This window comes from Podarcis raffonei, chromosome 6 (genome assembly GCF_027172205.1).
Source record: "Podarcis raffonei isolate rPodRaf1 chromosome 6, rPodRaf1.pri, whole genome shotgun sequence".
NCBI classification, from domain to species: Eukaryota; Metazoa; Chordata; class Lepidosauria; order Squamata; family Lacertidae; genus Podarcis; species Podarcis raffonei.
The window spans coordinates 98,594,778-98,619,065 of NC_070607.1; the positions used below are offsets into that span (position 1 = coordinate 98,594,778).

At 49.5% G+C, this 24,288-nt stretch overlaps 1 protein-coding gene across 1 annotated transcript; it reads right to left on the reverse strand.

The window, feature by feature from the left end:
• Positions 1–821: 821 nt before the first annotated feature.
• Positions 822–10,893, reverse strand: LOC128415493 (WAP four-disulfide core domain protein 3-like). Its single transcript, XM_053391733.1, has 6 exons — positions 10,797–10,893; positions 10,357–10,422; positions 8,994–9,128; positions 7,169–7,309; positions 2,774–2,917; positions 822–1,253 (listed from the first exon to the last, which is right to left on the reverse strand). The coding sequence occupies exons 1-6, from the start codon at positions 10,891–10,893 to the stop codon at positions 1,078–1,080; spliced, it is 759 nt and encodes a 252-aa protein (XP_053247708.1). The 3' UTR covers positions 822–1,077.
• Positions 10,894–24,288: the final 13,395 nt, after the last annotated feature.

A 24,288-nucleotide genomic window follows, 5' to 3' on the forward strand; every position in this document is an offset into this window, starting at 1 on the left:
ATAGGATTGCAACCAGTGTAAACCAGGACCTCCAATATCCACCCCATTAATTCGGCTCAGAAAGATGCCACGGTCAATGGAATTAAAAGCTGCTGAGATATGAAGGAACACCTTGATGGCCACCCCATTCCTTCCCCCGTCCTTCTTCCAAGAAGGCTGAACAGGTCCAGTTCAGCCCCATAACTAGGCCTGAACCCAGACAGAGATGAGCCAAGATGACCTGTTTCATCTAAGAGTACTTGCAATTCTTGCTCTGCCCGCAACTCTCTTGACCACTTTCCATAAAATTTGCAACCAGGTGATGGTTGTCACCAGCCAGTGGGTCTGATTCTTTCCAATCAGAATGAATGCTCAGTAAACCAGACCGTTGCATGACCTCCGTGGGAATTTTGTGCAGATAGATTATTCGCTTCTCCTGATTCATTCATTGCCAAATAATTCATTCATTACTGATTCATGCTGAGGCTGTTAATATTGTGCATATGGAAGCAAATGGGATGAATACAAGCAAACTCTTCTTGAAATAAAAAATACTCCAGTCCAAAAATATGGTTCAAAAGCTTTACTTCAGAACTTAACTCCAAAACAAACTTAGAACAATAAAGTTACACTCAGATAGATGCATGATATCTTATGCTGATCCCAACAGGTAAAATATCTTAGATTATGAATATCTCCCACCCAGAGCTGAAATCAAAGCTCTGCCTCTCTTGCAGACAACCTCCATCATTAGCCTGAGGCTGTTTTCCTAGAGTGAGAGAAGTTCTTTCTCTTCAGTGGCTTCAGAACAAAGAGTAGCACACCCAAAACTGAGACCTACAGATTAACATATGCATAGGCTGGCGATTGCATCATTTTCATGTGATTTACGTTAAATACCAGTCTCACTTAATCATTAGCCATTAGGCTCTCTACATAGCGTCAATGGAATTTTCCATGCCGTGCTACACAGTATACATACAGACACATTACAGAGTCACTTTCCATTTCAGTGTACAATTAAGCAATTATACTTAACAATTCACCCATCCATCCGTTCCCGATCTGCAAACCAACCGTCCAACAGAGCTCGACATCTCACCTACCAACTTCCCCACAGACGTCCATGCAATCCTTCCTGGTGTAGAAGCGATTGGAGTTCCCTTTGCAGCCGCTGTACTTGAACCTCCTGCACCTCTTGGTGTGGGCGTGGTAGTAGAAATAGTCCAAGGACAAATTGCAGGAGCCAGGATCCCTGGGGAGGTTGCAGAGATCTGCCGGAAAACAGAAGGGTACGGAAGAGTAAGCAGGGCAAGTTGAAATAACGGGAGACAACCATCTTGACCTCAGAGAGGAATGAACCAAGCATAATCATCATCATAATAACAATAATTTATTATTTATACCCCTCCCATATGGCTGGGCTTCCCCAGCCACTCTGGGTGGCTTCCAACAAAATATTAAAATACCATAATACATCAAACATTAATAGCTTCCCTAAACAGGGCTGCCTTCAGATGTCTTCTAAAAGTCTGGTAGTTGTTCTTCTCTTAGACATCTGGTGGGAGGGCGTTCCACAGGGCGGGGGCCACCACCGAGAAGGCCCTCTGCCTGGTTCCCTGTAACTTGGCTTCTCGCAGTGAGGGAACCACCAGAAGGCCCTCAGCGCTGGACCTCAGTGTCCAGGCAGAACAATGGAGCCCTGTGGCTTCATCAGAACTGGCAGGGATCCTAATTTGGTTCGTGAGGCTGTTCCCTTCCCCTAAGAAGCCAAGCCCACCTGCCCCACAGGTAGGTAATGCTAGGTGTAGGGCAGGTAAAGGTGCCTTAAAATGTGTTCTGAAACAGTCCTCAGAGGGGCTTGGATTGGGCCCCTTTTATTGATTTACTTATTCCTTAAAATTTATACACTGCTTGATTGTAAGAACAAACACACCTCAGCGTGGTTTACAAAAAAAGAGAAAACGATATAACTATTGAAAAATCAACAACAACTACTTGAGACATTCAAAAAGTTGAAGGACAATAGGCTAACAACAGATTAAAACTTGCACCAACCTTCTAAACATCTGGGCAGATTTGTCTAAGAAACATCTTTTGCAGGTGCCAGAAAAGGTACCGTGAGGGCACTTGCCTGAGACCAACAGGCAGGGAGTTCCAAATGTAGCTGCTGCCACGAGTTCTTGTAAATGCAGATCAGGGAGCAGCGCCAGTTCCACCGACTGAAGTGGTCAGGTGGGCATGTTTGGGGTAAGGCAATCTTGTAGGTAAACTGGTCCCAAGCCCTTAAATTAGGCATCAGATGCAATGTTCCCCACCAGGGCAGATTCTGCTTAGTAGCTTCCAATCAGAGCTCCCAAGCCGAGTCGATCCCAGACGAAAAGCAGGCTTGAAGTCAGTTCCCATCAGTGGATCAAGCTCTGCAAGGAATAGCTGCCCTCTGGCGCTTCCCACTGGGAACTGGGGAGTGTGGCCCATTCCGGCCAAAAGTGGGCCTTGAAGACAATGCCAATTATTATTGTATTATTGTTGTTGTGATTAATTAAATTTGTATACTGCCTGATATCTGCAGGTCTCAGGGTGGTTCATAAGGACCCAGTGGAAACTGCTATACTCCAGAGTATGGATCGCTTGGGATCCTGCTCTGCAGAGTAGCTGTGACTTGTGCTTTGGTGCAAAGGAAACATGGGGAATGTCTGGCAACTGCCAGGTAGGCAGATGGGTTTTAAGAGGCAAAGCCCAGAAAAGATCACCATCTCCAGCTCAAGAGCTCTGCTGGTCCATTTCCCGGTACCTTTCTCAAGGCCGACACACTCGCGGCCGCATCCTGTGAAGCAGCATTTCTGTTGGTGGTCACAATCCCGGTCGTCCTCGCATTTGTTAGGGCAAGAGGGAAACCGTCTCAGGGCATCTATCTTTGGGCACACCCCAGGATTTTCTGGGAAGAGAAGGGCTGGTCATTAAAATCACATCAAACCAAAACGCACAGTAAAATAACAACAACAAAACAACAACAATAATAATAATGGGAGTGCAGTTATCCAGAGTGTGGGATTGCTATGAGGAATTATGAAATATGGAGCAAGCCATTGTGTCCGCGATGAAAGCATTGCGTTGACTGGGTTTGATTCATTGACAATAGTTTCTGATCGAATCCCACAAGCCTCTGCATCTCTGCCATTTGCTTTCTCTACACCTGACAGGCACTTATAAGCATTCTAAAACCCAGGCCAGTTGCTTCATCAGGCATCCTGGGTCATAAAGATAGTAGGTAGCTTCTTTGATGTAGCTGTTGTTAGTTTTGTTAATCTTAGGGCCAGGAAGTGAGTTCAGGAAGAGAGTTCACAGGAGAAGGTAAATACTGTTTACTGCTGTTTATGACCTCCGGGTTTCCCTAAAAGCATGCCCCTTCGCTTCCTCTTTTATTTACTCTGAACTACATACGCGGGTGGCGCTGTGGGTTAAACCACAGAGCCTAGGACTTGCTGATCAGAAGGTCGGCGGTTCGAATCCCCGCGACAGGGTGAGCTCCCGTTGCTCAGTCCCTGCTCCTGCCAACCTAGCAGTTCGAAAACACGTCAAAGTGAAAGTAGATAAATGGCACCGCTCTGGCGGGAAGGTAAACGGCGTTTCCGTGTGCTGCTCTGGTTCGCCAGAAGCGGCTTAGTCATGCTGGCCACGTGACCCGGAAGCTATAAGCTGGCTCCCTCAGCCAATAAAGTGAGATGAGCGCTGCAACCCCAGAGTCGGGCACGACTGGACCTAATGGTCAGGGGTCCCTTTACCTTTACATATGCATGGTCAAGTAGGAAATAGTTTCTTTGTAGTTAAAATAATTTATTCTGATCTGACTCTGTCCCACATGGGGATTTTGAAATGCTCAGAGGAAATCTGATTGGTTCTTATGAACACTGTGTAAAAAGTTCCTTTGTGAATAAAACAACCTGGGCCAAGGGGTGGAGAGGAATTATTATATGCACTCTTCCCAGAGTCTTGCTGGTCAAGCCATGTGTGTATTTTATTAATCAGAGTCCAATCCTTCCTTGCTTTGGGAACAGTACAAATAATAATAATAATAATAATAATAATAATAATAATAATAATAATAATAATAATGCCCCGCTCATCTGGGTGGGTTGCCCAAGCTGCTCTGTTTGATTAATGGGAAACACTTAAGCAGAATCTGAGCGGAAGAGCAACTCTCTTCCGTCCTGCAATTTCTAGCAACTGGTATTCAGAAACATTGCTGTTTTCAGCTGTGGTGGGCAGAGCAGAGCCATCCTATCTAGCAGCCATTGATAGCTCTCTCCTCCTTCGTGAATCTGCCTAATCCAGTTGGTGGCCATCCCCACCTGCTGTGGCAGGGAGTTCCACAGTTTAACTCTGCACTGCATGAAGAAGGACTTTTCCCCTCTGTTCTGAAACTTCTGACGACGTCCCTCTTCCCTGGATGCCCACGGGTTTTAGTGCCATGAGAGATGGAGTGTGGAGGTAACGCTCTGCTTTGCGAAGGCAAACCTCGCACCAGACGTGCAACAGTATGTCAAGGAGTGTTGAGCCTGCTTTCCCTGACCTTTTGCCTTCCTGGCTAGAAACCAGGGTTTTCCCCCTGACCTTTTGTCCTCTCACAATTTGTTTGCTAGACATACCACTTGGCTGGAGCATGACGGGGGACGCAGACGTAATCAAGTATCGGGGGGAACATTTGAGGGAAACACCTGCTGACACGTGTATTTGCTAACGCTGGAAATGTGCTTAGATAGAAATACCGTATTTTTTGCTCCATAACACTCACTTTTTTTCTCCTAGAAAGTAAGGGGAAATGTCTGTGCGTGTTATGGAACGAATGCCTACAGATGGCGGGGGGATCTGCTGCAGTCGTGAGCAGAGGATCCATGGTTCCCCTTCCTTTCCTCCTCCGTGGCTCGCTTTGAAACAGCAAAGCGGGAGAGGAGCCACTTACGCAGGTGTAAGCGGCTCCTGTCTGGTTGGCTCCTTTAAATCAACCGTGCTCTCTGTCCCTCTCTCCTCACCACTCAGCTCGCTAAATAGCAGCAAAGCTTTTCAGTGAGCTGAGCCAGGGAGGAGGGAGAGAAGCAGAACCTGCTTGTTTTAAAGGAGCAAAGCGGGAGAGGAGAGGAGCCTTTTTCCCTTATACCCCTCTTCTGCATTATTAGCAGCATCCTTCTCCACACACCCCACGCGTGTTCCTTCTCCCCTTAAACCCCTCTCCTGCATTATTAGCAGCATCCCTGCATGAACCACAAAAAACATACATCCACTGTTTTGTTTAGAATATTTTTTTTCTTGTTTTCCTCCTCTAAAAACCATGCGCGTTTTATGGTCAGGTGCGTGTTATAGAGCGAAAAATACGGTACATTAAGTTCAGGGTGGTTTCACGACTGTTTCCAATTGTTGACTTCGGCTAATAAAAGGAGCCTTGGCAGAGCTAGCCGGCAGCTTGCTTGGAGCATGCTTGCCAGCGTGCTTCTGCACAGCTCACCTGCATTCAACCTCCTGTCGTCTCTGTTATTCCTACAATGGAGGAAAACTTTTCTCTATTTACTCACTCCATGCCATACTTAATTACCGCATTTTTCGCCCTATAGGACGCACCGGCCCATAGGACGCACCTAGTTTTCAGGGGGGGAAATCAAGTAAAAAAATATGATTCCCCCCCCCCCCCCCGCAGCTCTGGGAGCAGTGGACAGGCTGCACGCAGCCTGTGCGCTACTCCAAGACCTTCTCCCTGCTTTTGTGGGAGGTGGCGGAATTCCCCCACCTCCCACAAAAGCCCACAGGAGCCCAGCGTGACTCCTGTGGGCTTTTCGACCAGGAGGGAGAAGGGACTGAAACAGCCAGTCAGTCCCTTCTCCCTCCTCGAGGAACAGCCCCCAAGAGCGGTGCGCTCTTTAAAGGGTGCGCAGCTCCTGCGGGCTTTTCTAGGAGGTGGGGGAATTCCCCCCCTCATAGAAAAGCCAGCAGAAGCCGCGGAGCCCCTTTAAAGAGCGTGTGGCTTTTGCCTGCTTTTGCGGGAGGTGGGGGAATTCCCTCATCTCCCGCAAAAGCCCACAGGAGGGTTGGAGAGTAGCGGCAAAGCGTCGCGCGCCTTCCTGCTGCCCCCCATCCTCTGGGACTGGCGATGGGGGAAGCGCTGCTTTCTCCACCGCCAGCCTCGAAGCCGGGTTGGAGGGTAGCGGCAAGGTGTTGCGCGCCTCCCCGCTGCCCCCCATCCTCTGGGGCTGGCGATGGGGGAAGCGCTGCTTTCCCCACCGCCAGCCTCAAAGCCGGTTTGGAGAGTAGCGGGAAGGCGTTGCGTGCCTTCCTGCTGCCCCCCATCCTCTGGGGCGGGCGATGGGGGGAGCGCTGCTTTCCCCACCGCCAGCCTCAAAGAGCAGACTCTCCTGGCTTCAGCAGAAGCAACGCAAAGTCTCCGGAGCGCAGGCTTCGGAGGCTTCGCGTTGCTTTCGCTGAAGCCAAGGAGCCTGCATTTGCCCCATAAGACGCACACACATTTCCCCTTCATTTTTGGAGGGGAAAAAGTGCGTCTTATTGGGTGAAAAATACGGTATATAAAACTTCAGTTCTGTGCCACCTCTTACGTTTTCTCAAAGCTAAAGGTAAAGGTAAAGGGACCCCTGACCATTAGGTCCAGTCGTGGCTGACTCTGGGGCTCATCTCGCTTTACTGGCCGAGGGAGCCGGCATACAGCTTCCAGGTCATGTGGCCAGCAGGACTAAGCCACTTCTGGCGAACCAGAACAGTGCACGGAAACGCCGTTTACCTTGCCACCTATTTATCTACTTGCACTTTGACGTGCTTTCGAACTGCTAGGTTGGCAGGAGCAGGGACCGAGCAACGGGAGCTCACCCCGTCACGGGGATTTGAACCGCCAACCTTCCGATTAGCAAATCCTAGGCTCTGTGGTTTAACCCACAGCGCCACCCCCGTCCCTTTCTCCAAGCTAAAAAGCCCCAAATGCTGCAAGCTTTCTTCATCAGCGAGTCGATCGGCTCTGTCCCTATGATAATTGCAGTTAGCCATTTCTGAACTCTTCCCAACTCTATCCTTTTTCAGGTAACGCGACCAGAACTGTACACACTATTCCAAATGCAGCCGCACCAAAGGTTTCTTTCGAGACGGTCATGCCATTCCTCCAGAGGACCCTTCCATCCCTTCTCCCACTTACCTGGCTCTGCATCAACGCAGCTGGATAAACAGCCCCAGCGGCAGCATTTCTTCCCCTTGCCACACCTTTTGTCGTTGACACACCTGATGGCGCACATTGTAGGGGGGAAGGGGTTGGAGCTGGGGCAGTAGCCGGGATTCACTGAGGGGCAAGGAGAGGGAGCAGATTAGGCAATGAAGAATACATCCTTCCACAATGGTTAACTGAGGACTGTTTTTAATTTTTCGTGGTTTTCACTGTATGGTTTTATATTGCTGTAAACTGCTTTGATGTATATTTTCATGACAAATAATAAAGCTAAGGCAAGGAGCCAAATACCTTCTCATTCAGCGGCCTTTAGTTCTGTGAACCACCCTGAGACCTCTCGGTATAGGGCAGTATATAAATTCTAATTCTAATTCCAACAATAACAATAACAATAATAGTCTGTCCTCTTTCTGAAGAAATGCAGCACTCCCCATTTTTCTTCCCACCATCTGCTGCCGCCTACAGAGGACTATTTTCAAATGAGAAGTGGAAAAGAAGGAGCAAATAGCACAGTCACCATCATAAATGTGGCCCTCCAGACCTCTCTATCTGGCCCTTTGGACCCTCTCCAGGAAACTCCCTTCCCTGCACCTGCTTCACATACATCATTTTGTGGCAGGACAGGCATCCGTCCTTGACCTCTGACAACGTCCCTGCAAGGGCCTGTAGAAAAGGGAACTGTGCAAGAGGTAAACATTGCCTACACTGCCCACCTTTGCCTCTGGCCCCACCCACCCCTGGCATGTGGCCCCTGGAAGGCTGCCCAGAAGGGAATGCACCCTCCCCCCCATTCCTGGAATCTGGAGACAGAGAGAGCTGATTGCTCTGTGCTGGATCCAAAGATGTGATGAAGGAAGACCTCCTGGAAGTGTGTTCATGCTGTGACTCCTCCACCCTCAGGTTGCATACCTGTGCAAATCATAGGTGCCGACTCCCTGGGGCCCTGGGTGCCTGAGCACCCACACAGTTCCCCATGAAGAGGTTGGGCACCCACAAATTGTTAGAATATTCCGTTCCACCTTGAAAGGAACAGGCATGATTGTTGTGTATCACATGTCTGTTTACACTCCAGCACAGCTTGCTGGGAATTTCCGTTTGTGTAGAGCTTTTGCTTATTCTGTCTTGCTTGGCCATGAAAGGGAGAAGACATGTTTTTCCTTTGTCCTGATGTATGCTGAATAAACTGCTTGTAAATACGCTTTACATATGCCTCTATCTGCCCTTCCGTCGCGAAGGGTTTGTTATCTCTGCTGGCTTGCGTGCTCAGCTTCTGAAAGGCTTCTGAAACTCTGAGTTGCAGTTTGATGCTGTTCCACGGACCAGAGTTCGCCTGGCTGCCAGCCGGTGGGCTGGAGCCAGCTGGGGGCCTGCCAATTGCCCCCGTTTCCATGGACACATCCCAACACAAATTTTGATGCCAGGGCCATGCACAGTGCACGGTACCCAGGGCCCCAGGGCCCCATGGTTGCGGGGCCAAGATGGCACTCCTGGTGCAAATTGAAGCATATATCCTCAAGGCACCACACTCTCCGCTGACCTTTGTTCCAAGGAAGCAGAACCTGTGTAAGTGCCTGGAGTCTAGGTGGGTTGCTCGTGACAATACAAGATGGTGGGAAGGCTCCCCCTGAATACTGGAATTCCCAAGGGCCACTTCCAGAAGGTGTCCAGGCACCACGCTATTAACGTGCACGGACAAAAACTCTGAAACATAGGGAAACTTTCCCCCTAATGAGTTCTCCGTAAATGTAAATACTGAAGCAATTTACAAGCTGAGAAGGGATAAGGGGAGAAGACTCACCGTTGACGGGCAACACGCACCTCCGCTGGCAGCCATACCTGCAACACATCTGCTCTCCTGGGCAGTTGCTGTGTGATGTGCACTGAGCGCCACACTCCAGCTCTTGCTCCTTCAAGTTGGTGGGGCATCTCATGGCTGGGAGAGAAAGGAACAGCGTCAGCGGAAAGACGGCTGGCGCTGCATGGGAGGCAGGGATGGGGGGAGGGCAACTGACCAGCAGCACAAGAGCCTAACCCTCTCTCTCCTCCTTCCAGGCAGTTTGTGATTTAAAGCTGCATGTCTGAGCACCCTTTTTTCTTTTGCTCAGCAGCTTTCCCCTTGAAAACCCACTTTTTAAAGCTCTGTTTTAGCAAACAGCAATCTGCAGGAAAATGATGTTTGTTCCCATTGAGCACTAAAGAACAGGTTTGGGGGCAGAAAGTTCTAGGGTGTTGTTGTTGTTGTTTAGTCATTTAGTCGTGTCTGCCTCTTTGTGACCCCCTGGACCAGAGCATGCCAGGCACTCCTGTCTTCCACTGCCTCCCGCAGTTTGGTCAGACGCACGTTTGTAGCTTCGAGAACACTATCCAACCATCTCATCCTCTGTCGTCCCCTTCTCCTTGCACCCTCCATCTTTCCCAACATCAGGGTCTTTTCCAGGGAGTCTCCTCTTCTCCTGAGGTGGCCAAAGTATTGGAGGGTCAGCTTCAGGATCTGTCCTTCCAGGGAGCACTCAGGGCTGATTTCCTTCAGAATGGAGAGGTTTGATCTTCTTGCAGTCCATGGGACTCTCAAGAGTCTACTCCAGCACCATAATTCGGCTTTAAAAACCCCAAATGCTCAGACACAGAGCTTTAAAAAGTAGACAGGTGTCTGGAAAGAGTGGGGGGGGGAAGTGTGCATAAGCCCTGAGAGGAGATATGAGAGCCACCTTCAAATATATCGAGTGCTGTCACATGGAAGGTGGAGCAAGCTTGTTTGTTCCCAGTGGAGCAGACAGCCTTGGAAGGTAGTGGCCTGTCCTTCCTTGGAGATTTTTTAAGCAGAGGTTGGATGGCCATCTGCCAGGGACACAGGATTCCTCCAGGTGTGGTCTGGCCAAGGCAGAATGGAGGGTACTATGGCATCCCTTAATCTACTGAGACCCCTAGATCCTTCTCACGTGTACTACTGGCACACCAGGTGCCATCTTGTAAAGAGGCCCCAATTGTGGCACCCTTGGGAGTTTTAGTTTCCAATGCAAAAGCAGCACTAGAGGGAGGGGGAGCAGGGTCAGCGGAAAGACATCTGGCGCTGCATGGGAGTCAGGGATGGGGGGGAAGGACAACTGACCGGCAGCGAAGGAGCCTGCCCACAGACCCAATAGGGAAAGTGGCGGACATACCAGGGGGTCTTGGCAGAGGCACACGAGGAGGTGCTGGGTGTTCCTCAGATGACGATGACACTGAATCTGTGGAGAAAGGAGAGATTTCCAAGGATTTGACCTCAACACAGTTAAAGCAACAGCAGCCCATACCAAGTTCTTCAGGCAACAGTAGTACCTGTGAAAAGAATCTAGGCGTCTTAGCGGAGAGACAAACTTAACAGGAGGGATTTCAGCTGGATTACGGGTGGCAGGGATGGTTAACGCCCCTTCCTACACTCCTGTTCATGATCAGCTCCCCACCCCCACCTTCCCAAGAATAGCAGCAGCAGCAGCAGCAGCAGCAACAACTGCTATTTGCATTTTGGAAGCCTGTAGATTAAGCGCAAAGGTCCTTGCCAGGGCAATATCACACCTAGTTTTCAAGCACAGCTTCAGGGTTTTGCTCCATGTCCACTCACCTCCCTGAGCTGAGGCAGGTGACACCCTGGCCCAGAAGGCTAAGAGGCCCACGAGGAGGAAGGTGCACTGGGTCTTCTTCTTCTTCATCATCTCCATGGCACTTTGGCCGGCTCCAGCGTCTGTTTATTTTATACCTCCCATCGGAAAGATGGGAGGGGAGGAGGAAAGAGAGGCACAGCAGCCGGAGCCAGCCCCACCCCTGCTGGAAGAAGGAGCAGGCTGTGTTGCTGCAGATTCACACACCTGTACACCTGAGCTGCTTCACCTGCCAAGAGAGCCATTGGACGTGCATGGTGCCACACTCCAGGAAGGTGAAGAAACAACACCAGAGTGCAAAGCCTCATAGAAAAAAATTCTTAGTAGCTCTATCCTTTTGCTTTTGAATAGATTTCTTGCTCTAAAAATAAAATTTAACAGGTTATGATCTAGAAACGCGACCATACCGAGTGACCGTCTTGATATAAGTACTCTATGGCAACTATGTCAGATGTTTTAACCACCCCTGGTAAAATGCCGTTTAAAATGGTCAGCAGGTGCTTCATGCAATCCATCCCAGCACATCGGCCCAATGGCTTTGGATAATTGGCCAAAACAAGCTTTTGAGGAATGAGAACCAAGTTCCATCCTTTTTTTGGACACAAAGCTGTCCGATCCTGCGGCGAATTCCCGTCGATGTTTAGGGTCACCAACTCAAAACCTCAGAGAATTGTAGAGTTGGAAAGAGCCCCAAGGGATATCTAGAAATCGCAGCTAAAAAATCCCTGGAGGATGACCTAACCTCTGCTGAAAATCTCCCAACCGCCTTCTGAGGTTGTCTGTCCCACCGTTGAATAGCTCACAAAGTTCTTCCTGGTGTTTAGTTGGAATCCCCCTTCTTCTCTGATATATTTTCTCACCGAACCCTTCCTGTTCATTGTCAAACTGGAGGTGACAGAAACCCTAGGTAGGTTCTCCGAAAGGATCTCTCTGTCCCTGTGATTACACCTGCAAAATAATGTTTTAAACGCCTCTATTTATATTGCGCTATGTAGGGCTGAGAGCTCCACCTTCCTCTGAAAGCTGGACTCCAAAAGTTCCTGAATGCTGAACCACAGAGGGAAGATTCCAGACTTCCAACCAGGCTCAGAGCTATGTAGAGACTAAAATTAAGAACAGTCTGTCTGAGCATGTGCAGAGATCATTTCCCACTCACTATGGAGCAACCCTAGCTTGCTTCCACAGTCCTGGAACTAGCTTCCAGGCCAGATATGTAGCTGTCAGAGTTGGGAAATGCTCTCTGCTTTCTTTTTATTTTTCTTATCAGTAAGGCAGCTCTAGTGGGACGCGGGTGGTGCTGTGGGTTAAACCACAGAGCCTAGGACTTGCCGATCAGAAGGTCGGCGGTTCAAATCCCCGCGACAGGGTGAGCTCCTGTTGCTCAGTCCCTGCTCCTGCCAACCTAGCAGTTCGAAAGCACGTCAAAGTGCAAGTAGATAAATAGGTACCGCTCCGGCGGGAAGGTAAACGGTGTTTCCATGCGCTGCTCTGGTTCTCCAGAAGTGGCTTAATCCTGCTGGCCACATGACCCGGAAGCTGTACACCAGCTCCCTCGGCCAATAAAGCGAGATGAGCACCGCAACCCCAGAGTCGTCCGCGACTGGACCTAATGGTCAGGGGTCCCTTTACCTTTAAGGCAGCTCTACCAAGGAGTAATCTCAAAGATGTCATATCCTCTTCCAAACCCGGGGTCTTGCCCAGGAGGCTCTCAGCAACATGAACCCCATGGGGCTTGTTAGAACATAGGAACATAAGAAGAACATCTGCTGGATTCATGGGCAACCAGGTCCCTCTGCTGGGAAGCCCACAAGCAGGATTCAAGCAGAAGAGGAACTCTTCCAGTAGCTGGTTTTAAGAAGCACAGTCCTCTTGGCTAGTAGCCATCAATAGCCCTCTCATCCTCCATCACTTTGTCCCAGCCTCTTTTAAAGCAATCTAGGTTGGTGGCATCTCTGCCTCCTGGGAGGGTGAGTTCCCTAGTTAACTACGCGCTGCATGAAAGAGTCCTTTCATTTCTCTGTCCTGGTCTACTCTGTCTGAACAATTGTCAAAGGTGATGGGAAGGCAGGGCTGGTCACCATCTTCCCATGAGATAAAAAGGGCAGGCCAGAAGGGTAGACCCGCCCTGTTTGGAGGATCCAGACCCCACAGAGAAGGCCAGGAGGACTCCACAATATGGTTTGGTGGCGGACACATATGGGTGGGGAAAGTGTGAGCTGAAAGGGAGATTGGTTTGTGAAATATACTCAGAGTCGCAAAGTGATTTCATGCTCTTTATTCAGCTCGTAGTGGTGAGGAGGAATGAATGAAAGTCCCCTCAAAGTATCTGCTTTATATACATTATTTACACAATGGACTGCACATGATTGGCTAATTCTGGAATTCTACTGTAAGCCAATCAGGTTGTGGATTCACTTTATCTGGAGCATGATTGGGTGGTTCCTGCCAACCAATCATACTGCTGCATTGTTCTAGGACCAATCAGACTGCTGCATTCTGGATCCTATTCAACTCAGTACATAACACCCCTCCCCTCTAAGTTGCAGTCCTGCCCGGGAGGTCGCATTCATAGTCCTCGAGGTATGCCGGCGGCCTACGTGTGCGTTGCGGCCTGTGGTGTTCCCTGGTCTGGGGTTCAGGTTCTGGCTCGTGTTCCAAGGATGCTGGCTGTGATGGGGCTGTTTGGTCTGGTGCAACCGGCCCGCTCAGTTGTGGTTCTGGTTCCGGTGTCCTTTCGGCCTCGCAGGTCCTCTCTGTATTTACTGATTCTGCCTCTCCTGCTTGCCCCTGCTGCTCTATGGGCCTCACTGCCCCACTGTTCCCTTGGGACTCCTCTGACCTTTCCTCCTCCTGGTTTTCTCCCAGGAATCGTCGCCGTATCTGGTCGCAGTGGCGGCACCAGCATTGCCCCGCATCCGTTAGCACCTCGTATGACACGGGGCCAGTGACCCTGGTGACTGTGGCAGGTACCCATGCTGGGCCTGCCCCAAAATTCTTTGCGTACACTGGGTCCTGGGCCTCGAAGGTCCGGGGGTTCCTGCCTTCCACCACCACTACCTCATCCTGAGCTCTATCGGGGTGAAGGTGGTCCAATCTGATTGCAAGGCGCCGACCCATTAGTAGTTCAGCGGGGCTCCGGCCAGTCGTTAAGCTGGGGGTGCTGTGCTGTGCTAGGAGGAATGTGGCAAGGTGGTACTCCCAATCCCCTTGCATCATGTGGCGAAGGGTGTCCTTGGTGGTCCGCACCATGCGTTCTGCTTGGCCATTGGTGGCAGGGTGGAATGGCGCCGAACGGATGTGGTGGATGGCGTTCTGTGCTGTGAAGGTTTGGAATTCTCCTGACGTAAATGCAGTCCCGTTGTCTGAGACGAGAGTGTCAGGGAGCCCGTGGGTTGCAAACAGCCTGCGTAGTACCTGGATGGCTGCGGACGTAGAAGTGGACGGTACCAGTGCGACTTCCAGCCATTTGGTGTAGGAGTCCACCACTATGAAGAATGTTTTCCCCTGAAAGGGGCCAGCGAAGTCCACATGCAGGCGTGACCATGGTGCTCGGGCGGACTCCCAGGACTGGACTGGGGCCCTTGGGGGATCTGGGCAGGATTCTTGGCAGGCCTGGCAGTGTTTGACCCAGGCCTCTATCTCTCCGTCGATCCCCGGCCACCACACATAACTCCTGGCCAGGGCCTTCATTCTTACTACCCCTGGGTGTGTCTTGTGTAGGGCTGTGAGGACCCTTTTGCGGAGGGGCTGGGGAACAACGACCCTGCTTCCCCATAACAGGCACCCCTTGTGGGCCGACAGTTCATGTTTGCGGGTTGTGTAGCCAGCGAATTCTGGCCCAGGGCTGCTGCTGGGCCATCCCCTCCACACCCAGGCCAGGACCCAGGAGATGACCCTATCTTTCTTGGAATGGTGTGCAACTTCTTGTGCCTGAATGGGGCGGTCAGGAAGCAGCTCCAGGCTCATAACCTCTTGTGCAGGTGCTGGGTCGGGGCCTGTTTCCGGTAGTGGTAGCCTGCTGAGGGCATTCGCATGGCCCATCGCCTTCCCTGGGCGGTGAATCAGTGCATACTGGTAGCTGGCAAGGAAAATTGACCACCTGAGGATGCGAGGAGACAGCACTTGGGGGGTCTGCTTTTTGGGGGCAAACAAGCCAAGCAACGGCTTGTGGTCAGTCACCACGGTGAAGGGCCGCCCGTACAAGAAATCATGGAATTTTTTTACTCCCTTCACGATTGCCAGCCCCTCCTTGTCTATTTGCGAGTAGTTCCGCTTGGTTGAGTTGAGTGTCTGGGAAAAGTATGCTACTGGTACCTCTCTTCCATCCGGGAGTTGGTGTCCCAGGACGGCGCCAATGCCATAGGGTGAGGCGTCGCATGCTAGCACCACCGGCAGCCTCTCGTCGAAGTGTGCCAAGACCGAGTTTGAGACAAGCAAGTCCTTGACTGCCTGGAATGCGGCCTCTGGCACTGGCCCCACACCCAAGGGGCCCGCTTGTCCAGGAGTCTGTGTAGGGGGTCTGCTACCGCCGCCTTGTGGGGAAGGAAGGAATGGTAAAAGTTCAATAGTCCCAAGAAGGCCTGAAGTTCAGTCTTGCTCTTGGGCGCTGGGGCATCACAAATGGCCCGTACCTTGTCCCCAGTCGGGTGGACTCCTCTGGTGTGGGCCCAGCAATCAACACATCATCGAAGAAGGGGGTGACGCCAGGAATCCCTTTAAGGAGCGAGTCCATTAGATTCTGGAATATGCCTGGTGCCACACTGACACCGAATTGCAGCCGCTTTACCCTGAACGCTCCTCTGTGCATAACAATCGTCTGTGCCTCTGCTGTGGTCTCATCTACTGGCAGCTGTTGATATGCTTGGGCCAAGTCCAGCTTGCCAAAAATTTTCGACCCAGCCAGGGTGGCAAGGACATGGCTGACCACTGGCACTGGGTATGCATGGGCCGTGAGGGCCTTGTTTATGGTATATTTGTAGTCTGCGCAGATGCGGACCGAACCATTAGGCTTGACGGGTGTGACGATTGGGGTTTCCCAGGGGGCATTAGGCACCGGCTCCAGCACTCCTTGCTCCACGAGCCGGTCCAATTCCTCGTCTATACGGGGTTTCAGGGCGAACGGGACCCGGCGGGCCTTGAGCCTGACCGGTCGTACTGCGGGGTCAAGCTGTAGAGCAATGGGGGGGCCCGTATACTGTCCCAATTTCACATCGAAAACCCCCGGAAATTCCTTGCATATGGCGTCCACGTCCACTTGTAAGGTAGTGTGGTTCACCCCAGTGATGGCTAGCCCCAGTGGTCCAAACCATGCCAATCCCAGTAAGCTAATGTAGGGGCCCTTGACCACAAGCAAGTCCAGTTGCCGCGTTCGCCCTCGGTATTGCACCCTGAAGGTCCCCACGCCCATTGTGGGGACCTTACGTTTCTGGAAGTCCCGGAGGGTGAATGGGGCCGGCCTGAGTTTGGGACCCCCAGTAGGACACAGTTTCCTTAAGGTCCTTGCCGAGATTATGGATAGAGTTGAACCTGTGTCAAGCTCCATGCAGCATGGGGCCCCCTCTATCTGTACCTCTACATAAATTTTCTCTACGTTGGGGTGGGGCAACTGGTATACCTGGAAGTCCGTGAGCTCCATCGAGTTGCCTTGGTGCGTTGGGCCCCGGGACCTGGGGCTCTTGGATTGGTCATCTGATGCCTGGCGTCGGGTGGGCCGAGCCCGACACACCCGGGCGATGTGTCCCGATTTTCTGCACTGCCTGCACTCTGCGTTGCGAAACGGCAGGTCCTCCTCTCGTGACTTTCCCCGCAGCTTGCGCAGTTCCCTCCTTCTCGTTGAGGCAGCTGTGGTATGTGGGCTGCTTGAGTGCGCTGCTGTACTCGGTGCACCTCCTCTCTGTCAGATCCTGAGTCGTCGGTGAGGTCTTCGTGGTGGACCCTCGGTTGGGATGGCAGGCTCGGCCATGCCTCTTGCGTCGACCTCTTGGCAGCTTCCGTTGCCAGGGCCTCCTCCAGAGCGACCTGGAACGTTAGGTCCTTCTTAGCGTAGAGGCGTCGTTGCAGCTTCTCATCCTTCAGGCCACCGACGAGGCGGTCACGAAGCATGTTCTCCAGCTCTGAGAAGTTGCAGAACCGGGCGGCTTGGCGGAGAGAGGTCACAAACCCAGTTATGGTTTCCCCAGGGGCTTGCCGCTTTGCGTAGAAGGCATTTCGACGAGCCACCACTGAGGGGTGTGGTGAAAAGTGCCCCTTCAGCTGTTCCATTATTGTTTTGTATGGAACAGTAGCGACGTCTTCAGGTGCAAGGAGAGCCCGGGCGATTTCAAAAGTCTCCTCTCCGCAGATGCTGAAGAATATCGCCCTCTTCTTGGCATCTTCTTCATCAGTGACCCCTTTGGCTTCTAGGAGGAAGGTGAAATGGGAGGCGTACGCTTCCCAGTCTCCAGATGCTGGGTTTAATGGTGAGAAGCTGCTGTCGGTTGCCATTCTGAGTTCCTTGTGTCCCGGAGCTGAAGCCTGGATACACGGTGCGAGGCAGCGGTGCGGCAGGTGACGGTGCTGCAGAGCTGTGTGTGGCAGTCAGCTCAGCGGGATCCCACCCTTGTCGCCAGTTCTAGGACCAATCAGACTGCTGCATTCTGGATCCTATTCAACTCAGTACGTAACAGTTTGATTTGGGCCATTGCTAGATCACACTTGCACCCATTTCACATGAACGGCAGAGCCCCCAATGGGAAACCAGTAGGCAGGATTTGAGCCAAGAGTCTTCTGCCATCCAGTTGTCTCTTGCAACTGGTATTCAGAAGCATTGCTGCTTCTGACTTTGAAAGCAGAGTTGAGCCATCAAAAGCCTTATTCTCCTCCATGAATTGGTCTAATCCTCTTTTAAAGTCATCCAGGTTCGTGGCCATCACTGTCGCCTGATTTTTGAGTTCTTTGGGCTAAAGTGGATTAATGAACAATGATGCTGACAATGATGAACTAAGCCATGGGTAGCAAACTAAGGCCCGGGGGCCGGATCCAGCCCAGTCGCCTTCTAAATCTGGCCCGCAGATGGTCCGGGAATGAGCGTGTGGAATGTGCCCTTTTATTTAAAATGCATCTCTTGGTTATTCGTGGGGCATAGGAATTCATTCATCCCCCCACCCCTGCAAAATATAGTCCGGCCCCCCACAATGTCTGAAGGACAGTGGACCAGCCCCCTGCTGAAAACGTTTGCTGACCCCTGAACTAAGCGATAAGTATCAAAGACGTAAGACAAAAACTCCTTTTTGGAAATGCAAAGCCACCTTGGAAAAAACAGAAGGAACTCTTGTCGTCGGCTTTCTCTTCCCAGACAAAGGATCATTCCGTTCATTTCTGAGCCTCCACCTTTCCATGGAGAAAGTCCTGACCCAGTTCTTGGAAATAATGTCCACACTTTGTTCTAAGGAAACAATAGATTAATAAGGAGCAGACACAATTCTGGTGAACAAAAGGAGAAAAGCATGTGACTCCTGAGAAGCATCTGGTTGGGCAAGAGGAAGCGAGATCCCGAGGGGCTGAATGGGTCCAGCAGGACTCTTCTGATGCCTGATTTGCAAATGCAACAGGGCGGCACCCCAAGAAGGCAGGCAGGGAACTGACTTGGGGACCCCACTTCTGTTCCCTGCTCTGAGAATCATTCCCCACTTTTATGTACTGAGTTGAATAGGATCCAAAATGCAGCAGTATGATTGGTCCTAGAACAATAGGATCCAAAATGCAGCAGTCTGATTGGTCCTAGAACAATAGGATTCAGAATGCAGCAGTCTGATTGGTCCTAGAACAATAGGATTCAGAATGCAGCAGTCTGATTGGTCCTAGAACAATGCAGCAGTATGATTGGTGGATTTCACCCACTGAAGTGAAACCCAAAGAAGCCTCAGGCTTAGCAGAACACCAACGATTGGCTACAAACACACCCACAGCATACGTTGAAAGCAAGGAACCTTGGAACAGTAGCTTTCCCCTTGCAGACCTACAATTCCCAGCACCTTTAACAAACTACAGTTCCCAGGATTCTTTGGGGTGGGTGGGGAAAATGTGCCTGAAATGTGCTTTCAGTATATGGGTTTGTTTGTTTGTTTATTCATTTATTTACACCCAGACCTTGAGAGGTAGGGTAGGCTGAGAGGCAGTGACTGGCCAAGGTCACACCCAGTGAGCTTCCTGGCCAATGAGTGGGAGATCTGAACGCTGGTCTCCTAGGTCTGACTCTAACCACTACACTGTACTGTCTCTGACCAATGAGAGGCTCTTTCACTACTTCTATCTCAAGGTCATCAGCTGCCACCCTTTATTTATTTATTTCAATGGTTTCATTTATATCCTGCCTTTCTGCCAAGGCACCCAAGCTGCTTTGCCTCTCCCGGTCTGCCCCACGGAGAGCCTCAAGGTCCATAAATAGCAACACCCTAGTGGTCCCGGGCCCTAAGGAAGTCAGATTAGCCTCAACCAGAGGCAGGGCCTTTTCAACACTGGCCCCGGCCTGGTGGAACGCTCTGTCTCATGAGACCAGGGCCCTGAAGGATCTGATTTCTTTCCGCAGGGCCTGTAAGACAGTGTTGTTCCACCTGGCCTTTGGCTTGGAATCAACTGGATCCCCTTCCCCTCTTTCTTTTTTCCTTTTTCCTCCTGTGATGGAACTCCTATTTGGGGACTTCCCTGGCTTTTTTCTGGCCCATGTAGGACCAGTCTGGATAGTTGGCCTTGGTGAAGACTTGACGTTTTTATCCCCCCAAAAGTTTTTGATGGATTTCCACTGAAATGAGGCTGCATTTTAATGTTTTAATGTTGTATTTTAATTTTGTTTTTAAGCTGTATTCTAATCAATTGTTTTTATGTTTGGTGTTAGCCATCCTGAGCCCGGTCTTGGCTGGGGAGGGTGGGGTATAAATAAAAATTATTATTATTATTATTATTATTATTATTATTATTATTATTATTATTGGAATGATATAGCTGCACCACTGGCCTTGCATGGTGCATGGGGAGGAGACGGTCTTGGCTGGAGCAGGTCCTGATCTTGTTTCTGCCTGTGTCCCTGACTCTCATGAGCACCTGAAGCTACATTGCCTGAGAGTTGTTTTTTTAAAAGATATTTATTAAAGTTTTCAATTTTTTATGCAAACAAAAAATAAACAAAAAAATTAAAAAGACATATAGTTCATAATACGTAATTTTCAATAACATATTTCTCTGACCTCCTCATACCTCCCCTTCTTGTATTCCATTTCAAATTATTTGTTCAGCAAATCCTTAACTTAAAGCATTACAGCTTATAATAACACCTTGTTTTCTATCCAACCATTTTTTCATATTCCTTTATACCATTACAGCTAGAAACCACTCAATTTCAATCCAGCATCATTCAACATTCCTTAATTTTACAATATTTCTGTAAGTAGTCCTTAAATTTTTTCCAATCTTCTTCTGCCGACTCTTCTCCCTGGTCACGGATTCTGCCAGTCATTTCTGCCAATCCCATACAGTCAATCAGTTTCATCTGCCATACATTGCCTGAGAGTTTGAGGACATGAGGACACAAGGAGAGCCTGCTGGATCAGGCCCAATGGCCTTTCTAGCCTAGCATCCTGCTCTCACAGATGCTTGTGAGAAACCCAAGCAGGACCCAAACATAGGAGTCACACTCTCCCCTTCTGGTGGTTTCCAGCAACTGGGATTCAGAAGCATTGCTCTTCCTCTAATCCTTTATCCAATCCTCTTTCAAAGTCATCCAGACTGGAAACCATCCCTGCTTCTTGCGGGGGGAGTTCCATAATTTAACTGGGACGGGACATGGGTGGTGCTGTGGATGTGGGTGACACTGTGGGTTGCTGATCAGAAGGTCGGCGGTTTAAATCCCCGCGACGGGGTGAGCTCCCGTTGCTCGGTCCCTGCTCCTGCCAACCTAGCAGTTCGAAAGCACGTCAAAGTGCAAGTAGATAAATAGGTACCGCTCCAGCAGGAAGGTAAATGGTGTTTCCGTGCGCTGCTCTGGTTCGCCAGAAGCGGCTTAGTCATGCTGGCCACATGACCCGGAAGCTGTACGCCAGCTCCCTCAGCCAATAAAGTGAGATGAGCGCCGCAACCCCAGAGTCGGCCACGACTGGACCTAATGGTCAGGGGTCCCTTTACCTTTACCTTTTTACATTTCTACATTTCTGCTTGTTCCATGCCAAGAAAGTGTGGGGCTGAGTGGTTTTCCATTTGCCACACTGTCTTCCCTGGGAGAACCTGCTCTTCACAGTCATGCCTTGGTTTTCAAACAGCTTACTTCTCAAACATTTTGGCTCCCGAACGCCGCAAACCTGGAAGTGACTGTTCCAGTTTGCAAACCCTTTTCGTAAGCCGAACGTCCGATGGGTCTTCCGCTGCTTCCGATTGGCTGCAGTAGCTTCCTGCAGCCAGTTGGAAGCCGCGCTTTGGTTTCCAAACATTTTGGAAGTCGAACGACTTCCGGAATGAATTCTGTTCGACATCCAAGGTACAACTGTAGTACAGTCATACCTCGTGTTGCGTTTGCTTCAGGTTGAGTGTTTTCAGGTTGCGTCCCGCGGCAACCCAGAAGTACCAGAAAGGGTTACTTCTGGGTTTTGCCGCTTGCACATGCACAGATGCTCAAATGACGTCGTGCGCATGCGCAGAAGTGGCAAATCACAACCCTTGCACACACAGACGCAGGTTGCGTTCTGCTCAGGGTATGAACGGGGCTCTGGAACGGATCCCATTCGCAACCAGAGGTACCACTGTACTGAATCAGAACAAGCAGCAATCTGTTAAAAACCCGGCTGAAGTTTGCTCCGATTCTGTGTTAAAGAGCGTTTCTTGCCATGGGGAAACTGAGAGACAAGCAGAAATGCGTATGAGCACACACCCGCCAGCATTTCCCTAATTACAATTGGGACACACATCTTTTGGTGCTGTGCAAATCTTCTGGCTCGGACGTCTTTTGGCAGCAGTGACCCCGTGAGAGCACGGCACCACTGGCAGCACAAGCGGCGGCTCGTTCCTGGGACCAAATTCCAGGATCAAATCGGAAACCAGGATGGATTATGACAGCTGCTGTTTCCCTTACAGCACAGAGCTAGAGAACAGGAGCTCTTTCTCACTCGCAGGTCTTCCTGGCATGCTACATTTCCCACTGTGATACTGTCCAGGGCCTGCAAGTTCTCCCCCCCCCAACCGCATTGTTCTGAACCGCAAGTGACTTTGATCTTGCACAATACCTTTGATAGCATCACAGAGGCATTAAGATGTTCTTAGATGTTATGTGCAACCGATAGGGATCTTATTGTGAGCAGGGAACACTCAGTCTCTGTCACACAGACCTGGCTGCTGGACCTGCGCATGTCTATCTGCAGCAGGTCTGAAATCTGCCTGCAGGAGGAACTCTGCAGGTATCCTCTCTGAAATATACTCTGAGTCGGATGTGAATTTCATGCTCTTTATTCAGCTCATAGTAGCAATGAATGAAACTTTCCCCAAAACATCTAGCTATATATACATTATTTACACAATGGGCCGCGTGTGATTGGCTAATTCCGGGCTGCTCCTTTTTTTTTTTTTTAAATAAATTTTTATTAATTTTCCAACACATATTAAATAACAATACAAGACAATACAAAAACAAACACACATATAAACATGTATAATTTCTTAACCTTCTTTTCCTTAAACCTTCCTTCAACGACTTCCCCATACCTCCTTTTTCTGCATCCTTGTTTTAAATTTTTCCAGCAACCTCTAATTTTATTTACTTATGGCACTTCCTTTAAATCCTTTTTCCCATGTCCAATTGTTTATCGCTGCAATTCTATTTTGCATTACTCAAAACATTTTAGCACTCATTAATTTTACAACAGTTCTTAAGGTAAACTTTAAATTTCTTCCAGTCTTCTTCCACCGTCTCTTTCCCTTGGTCTCGGATTCTGCCGGTCATCTCAGCCAGTCCCATGTAGTCGATCACCTTCGTCTGCCATTCTTCCAGTGTGGGTAGTTCTTGTGTCTTCCAGTACTTTGCTAAAAGTACTCTTGCTGCTGTTGTCGCATACATAAAAAACATCCTATCTTTCTTTGACACCAATTGGCCTACCATGCCCAAGAGAAAGGCCTCTGGTTTCTTCACAAAAGTGCATTTAAGCACCTTTTTCATTTCATTATAGATCCTTTCCCAGAAAGCCTTAATCTTTGGGCATGTCCACCAAAGGTGATAAAAAGTACCTTCAGTTTCATTACATTTCCAGCATTTGTTATTGGGCAAATGGTAAATTTTTGCAAGCTTGACTGGGGTCATGTACCACCTATAAATCATTTTCATAATATTCTCTCTTAAGGCATTACATGCCGTAAACTTTATACCGGTGGTCCATAACTGTTCCCAGTCTGCAAACATAATGTCATGTCCAATGTCCTGTGCCCATTTAATCATAGCTGATTTAACCATCTCATCCTGTGTATTCCATTTCAACAGCAAGTTATACATTCTTGACAGATTCTTAGTACTGGGTTCCAAGAGCTCTGTTTCTAATTTCGACCTTTCCACCTGAAAGCCAATTTTCCTGTCCTGTTTAAAAACTTCATTTATCTGGTAATAATGGAGCCAATCTCTTACTTTGGACTTCAATTTCTCATAACTTTGCAATTTAACTTTTCCCTCCTCATACTCTATAATTTCCCAATATTTCGGCCATTTAGATTCCATGTTTAATTTTTTCACTTCCTTAGCTTCCATCGGTGACAACCACCTGGGTGTTTTGTTTTCCAACAAGTCTTTATATCTAATCCATACATTATATAGGGCTTTTCTAACAATATGATTTTTGAAACCTTGGTGGATCTTGACCTTGTCGTACCATATATATGCATGCCAGCCAAATCTATTATTAAACCCTTCCAAGTCCAAAATGTCTGTATTTTCAAGAAGCAGCCAATTTTTCAGCCAGCAAAAAGCCGCTGATTCATAGTACAGTTTTAAGTCCGGCAGGGCAAACCCCCCAATTCCGGGCTGCTCCTGCAGGCCAATCAGGTTGCGGATTCACCTCCTCCAGAAGCCTGATTGGCTGTTCCTGCAGGCCAATCAGGTCGCTGATTCACCTGGAGCTGGATTGGGTGGCTCCTGTGGACCAATCAGTCTGCTGCATTCTGGATCCTATTGTTCTAGGAATCAGCTCAGCACATAACACTCTTCTTTCTTTCTTTCTTTCTTTCTTTCTTTCTTTCTTTCTTTCTTTCTTTCTTTCTTTCTCTATAAATGATTTTTATTGGTTTTACATATAATCACTTTACATAGCATCGTACCCTCTTACTTCATCCTTTGGCTCCACTGAGCCTAATGACTTCCCTCCCTCCCATCTGGTGGTTTGCAAAATTAATCTTCACATCTTTACATTTTTCATTGTTTCCTACCCTTGTTATATCATTACCTAAAATATTCTA

Excerpts from the sequence above, each read along its gene's own strand:
- LOC128415493 (XM_053391733.1), bottom strand. The coding sequence starts at position 10,893 with ATGGAGATGATGAAGAAGAAGAAGACCCAGTGCACCTTCCTCCTCGTG. Across the intron at positions 9,129-10,356 it reads GCCTCTGCCAAGACCCCCTG|CCATGAGATGCCCCACCAAC; the intron begins GTATGTCCGCCA and ends TTTCTCTCCCAG. Across the intron at positions 2,918-7,168 it reads CTGCGTTGATGCAGAGCCAG|AAAATCCTGGGGTGTGCCCA; the intron begins GTAAGTGGGAGA and ends TTCTCTTCCCAG.